This window comes from Etheostoma cragini, chromosome 17 (assembly GCF_013103735.1).
Source record: "Etheostoma cragini isolate CJK2018 chromosome 17, CSU_Ecrag_1.0, whole genome shotgun sequence".
NCBI classification, from domain to species: Eukaryota; Metazoa; Chordata; class Actinopteri; order Perciformes; family Percidae; genus Etheostoma; species Etheostoma cragini.
The window spans coordinates 7,520,119-7,524,707 of record NC_048423.1 but is presented as its reverse complement, the minus strand read 5'-3'; the positions used below and the strand labels follow the sequence as shown (position 1 = coordinate 7,524,707).

The following is a 4,589-nucleotide window of genomic DNA, read 5'->3' as shown; positions in this document are numbered from 1 at the left end:
TAATAATAAACACCTTCATTTACAAATTGCATTTTGTGTTTACTTGTGTTGTCCTTGACTATTGTTTAAATTGGTTTGTTTTTCCGAAACACTTGTGACAAACATGCAAATGAACAGGAAATGAGGAAGGGTGCAAACACTTTTTCACACCACTGTATATTCAAATCTTATCTACTTATATGGGGTAGGATTGCTAATGTAAGTTTACTTGACAGCTACAAATCTGAGGTTGAAAAAAAAAAATTGTTACCTTGACTTTTATACATTTAATAGCCTTAATACATACTTGTAAGGCCCAAAATAATACATAATTAATGAGGGTGGACAAATTATGTATTTCACCATTTGTGTGATTTCTATAATCAAGTACTGAATACAGAAAACTCTTAATTTAACATTTAATTAGTGTAACATTTAATCAGTGCCCTCTTTTTTACCGAAAGTGTATAAGTATAGACATTACATGGAGAAAAAAAAACATGTTTAAACGAAGAAGATTATTTTTTTGCAAAAATATAAAACTAGTCATGTAGCAATACAGGTGGTACCCCTCCATGTAGGTGCTGCTACTGGTGCCAAGAGAGTAGAGGCTGTTAAGGATCCTGTAACAGGACACCTGGATGTTCCCCACTGGAAAGACAAGATCCTTGTTATTAGGTTTGTTTCAGAAACAGCCAAGGACACCGAGTTGGATGATAGCATGCATTCACAAGGAGATTGACTAGCTGAATGAATGAATGATAATGAATGATTCCTAGAAGGTCAGGATATTAGTCAGGGAGACAATATGCTCCTGCTGCTCCGTGGCCATGACTGAAGCACTTAATGAGAGCTGATTTCAAAGATGTGAAAGGTAGGAAGTTGAGGGGAGGGTGTCCCTGGGTGATTTCAGGGGGAGTGGGTGTGGAAACCAGCTGTTCATCCAGCTCAGTGGAAAATGTATGGGAATAATGAAAACACATTTGGAGGAGGTTGTATGTGTATTATTGTGTAAGTACAGGAAAACTTCAGGAATGTTCAGGAAGATATTTTATCAGGCTACATTTGCAAATGTAAATTTTAAGTTGTAAAATGCAGCGTAGAATAATTTGAGACATTCCTTAACAGTGGTCTACATCAAGGTCCTCCTTACCCAGGAGGTCCACTCCGTAGTTTTGGTTGCCAAGATGCTGGAAGAGGGAAGTGAGGGTGGGGAGGAGAATGGAAGTCGTGAAGCTAATAACCTTGGCAACTCCTCTAGCCTGTTGACTCCTACTCTGAGGCAAACAGACCATGGTCACAGAAAGGTTTTCCATAGTCATCTCCAGGTCAGCTGCAGCTGCCTCAAAGAATGAATGCAGAGATGCTTGGATAGACTCTGGGGCTGACTTCATCAATACCCTAAGGCCAAAGGAGAGAAGAGAAATGACTAGCAAAAATGTACGCGTAATAAAAATGTATTCGTTTTCAACAAAAATAGAAAATTTATAAGGAGCAATGCTAGATAAAAAGTGCAGAAAATTAAAAGGTATCATGCAGTGTCTCGTTTGGCAAGCTATAGTAAAACCAGTTAGTGTTCTATATTAGACAAGGCCAAATGAGAAAAATCTCTGCAGAGCCTACTTCTAGCGTCATGCTTCAGAGGCATTGTTCTCAGGGGATAAAAGTGATATCAACCACAATTAGATAGCATCAGTGTATCAGTGGCTCAATTACACCAGTCATCTCATCCTCAGACAAGGTGGGTTGACACTGATGTTACCGCAAGCAGAGAAACAAGATGGATTCAGGCAGAGTGTGACAGCAGTGCCATCTAGCTACCTGGCATCCAGAGCCTGAGCCAAAACACGGAGGCAGCTTGCAACTGATGAGGCATCGTTTCCTGGAAAAACACATGCACACACAATAATCCAAAATGTCCCACAAACAAAAAGATATGCACCTACACAACATGCATAAACACACAAGGACTTAAATGCATCTCAGACAATTACATCTTAAAGAGCAAACCAAGAATTCAACTAACAAGAAAACAAATTGATGTCTGAATAAGCTTTCTTTCCACACAATCCTTACCAAAGAGTGAGATTGTGTGTCTCACTAGAGCTGCAAGCTTACAAAAGAGGCTGGATGTGAGGAGAAAAGAAGTGCAGTAATGAGGGGTGCAAAAGTAATTACAGGAAACAATCAGGAAATAAGAAAAAAACCTTCCATTCAAATTATGCAAAACTTTACTGCCACAAATACAATATGATCTGCAAGAGCATAAGAACATTTAAAAATACAGCTAGTGTAATCAGCATACTGTATGTTTTGTTGCAGATGACGCATACCTTGCAATCATCTCCTTCTCTTTTTTTGACGCATGGCTTCTACTACCACTTGAGCACACAGAAGTAGACAGGTAATACAGACTGTGGCTCTTCACATATTGTTCCAAAAGAGGAAGGATAACCTGTGAAGTAATAGCCAACGGGCGCAACATTTTAAAGCAGTTAGACAACAACATCACATACATTCTGCACCAACTTGTTCCAGTGCTTCACAAAGGCTACATCACACTCACTCAGAGAAATACAATTTTTGCACTTTATGAGTTCTTCTTATAAAGCACTACGAAATCACAAGACAGAACACAGATGGACAATCAGACAAAGCTGTGGTTGTGTGAGTGTGTGGTTGAGTGGGAGTGTAGGGTGTAGAGATCTGACGCCTGACTGTTCATGGTATTGGCTGACTGGGTCTGACTTAGTGGCTCCCATCAATGAAAAGTAAACCCTCTTCATTTGCTGCCTCCATAGAGGCAGAACTGTGTGGAAGCTTTAATCAATGTCATGATGGCAATTGACACACCCACATGAATTTCCAAAATGGTTAAATAAATTACATAGCCACAAAGGGTTTTACTTAGAGGGGTTGCCCCTGGCAACCACCTAACAAAACTAATTAGATGGCGTAAATGAAATAAGAAAAAGGCTGAGGAGAAGAAAGAAAATGGCATTGGAAAATGTTATTTGAAGTGGGCTAAATGTTAGAGATTTCATATCAGACAGAAGATTTTGACTGTGTTTAGATATGTATTTGATCTCAAGCAAACCTTAGAAAAAAAATTAATTGGTGTCTGGTGTGGAGCTCTCTCTCCTTTAGAGATCTGTCCTCTGGCCTGCATCACCTCTGGAAAGGAAAACGCAATGAAATACTACATCAAAGACTTCAAAAATATGAATAATAAAATTGTTTCTACATCATTTTGACATAAGACAGACAAGTTCCCAAATCCAGGCCTGCGGTAGAACGATAGGCAAAGCGGTAGAACCCTTCTATATTTGTCTGTTTCAGTTTTTTATTATTATTATTATTATTATTATTATTATTATTATTATTTGTTGTCTGCTGCGCCAGCTCAAATTCCCTTGAGCTGGAATGAGCTAGAAACGTGAAACCTGGGTGAATCACTGAAAATGGTGTGCATGTGCTTCTATATAAAATATGAACCCAATTGGCCACATGGTGGCGCTGTAATTAAGGCTTCAAAATGCACACTTTGAAATGCCACGCCCCCCACACCTTAAGTCCGACTTACTTAAAATGTTTCACACAGGTGCAGCTTAATGTGCGCAACAAAAAAGCCACAAGGATCATTAAGGTTTGCCTAGAAAAAGTTTCCGACATTTTGAATTTTTTTAAAAACTCATGTTTGAGATCTACTCCTACCCGCCGTAGCGCCAATTGCCACCAAATTTTAAGTAAATCATCAATGGATCAAGCCTCTGAAAAGTTGTATAAAGCATGTCGATATCTGAAATACTTTTTAAGGTATTGACCTAAGAACTTGGAAAGGGGCGTGGCTACGGAAATGAACACAAATCCGTAACCGTAAGGCCAATCAGTACAAAACTCACAGGGTATGTTCAGATAGGTGCCCCAGATGTACCCAGACAGTTTTGTATACAAACGCCACTAGGGGGCACTACAAGCGCACGATAGGTGAGTGCCCTTACACACATTTTTTTATAAATCCTATATTCATTGTCCAATCATCACAAATCTTTAGGATATGTCCTCATAAGTACCTGAACCACGCCCTGAAAGTTTCATTTAAATTGAACACAAGGGGGCACTATAAATGCAAACAAACTTCAGGTGATATAGCGCTAATCAGGCAATAAAGGTTTGCACAATCAACACAAAACTTCAAGGAAATGTCTACATAACGACCTCACACATGCACTGCAAGTCTCCCTCATATTGACCACTAGGGGGTGCTTTAAATGCATATTAACTGGGCGTGGAATGACGCAAACCAAGGTTTGAGCTTGGAATGGCAGTTTGCAGCTTTATTAGCAAATTGTTTTTGTGTTGTCATCTGCTTTTCTCAAACTGCCGTGAGCTGGACTGAGCTACATATCACACTGAATTGAAAATAAATGTTTTTGACAAATCAGTTGTTGGCATTTTAAACAAAGTGCACTGTTTGTCTAATCGTTACAAAGATCGCAGGATATATTTTATAACAACGTTGGACCACATGTGTGAAATTATTATGAAGTTGCTATTGAGAACAAAGGTTTTAACCCGCAAATCACTGCTTGAGGCTTTTTTTTTTTTTT

The 4,589-nt window shown here is 39.0% G+C and overlaps 1 protein-coding gene across 3 annotated transcripts in view; it reads right to left on the bottom strand.

Annotated features, from left to right (window-relative positions):
• The window catches only part of ryr2b (ryanodine receptor 2b (cardiac)), a 68,993-nt gene that overhangs the window by 28,475 nt on the left and 35,929 nt on the right, over positions 1-4,589 (bottom strand). For all 3 annotated transcript variants that reach the window (XR_004660166.1, XM_034898389.1, XM_034898390.1), the window contains exons 61-66: positions 3,077-3,153; positions 2,313-2,434; positions 2,056-2,105; positions 1,801-1,861; positions 1,133-1,380; positions 549-630 (exon numbers count right to left, since the gene is read on the bottom strand). Coding sequence is in view for 2 of the 3 variants with exons in the window: in XM_034898389.1 (XP_034754280.1) it covers positions 549-630; positions 1,133-1,380; positions 1,801-1,861; positions 2,056-2,105; positions 2,313-2,434; positions 3,077-3,153 (640 nt within the window). In the remaining variant the exon portion in view is untranslated. The remainder of the gene's footprint in view (positions 1-548; positions 631-1,132; positions 1,381-1,800; positions 1,862-2,055; positions 2,106-2,312; positions 2,435-3,076; positions 3,154-4,589) is intronic.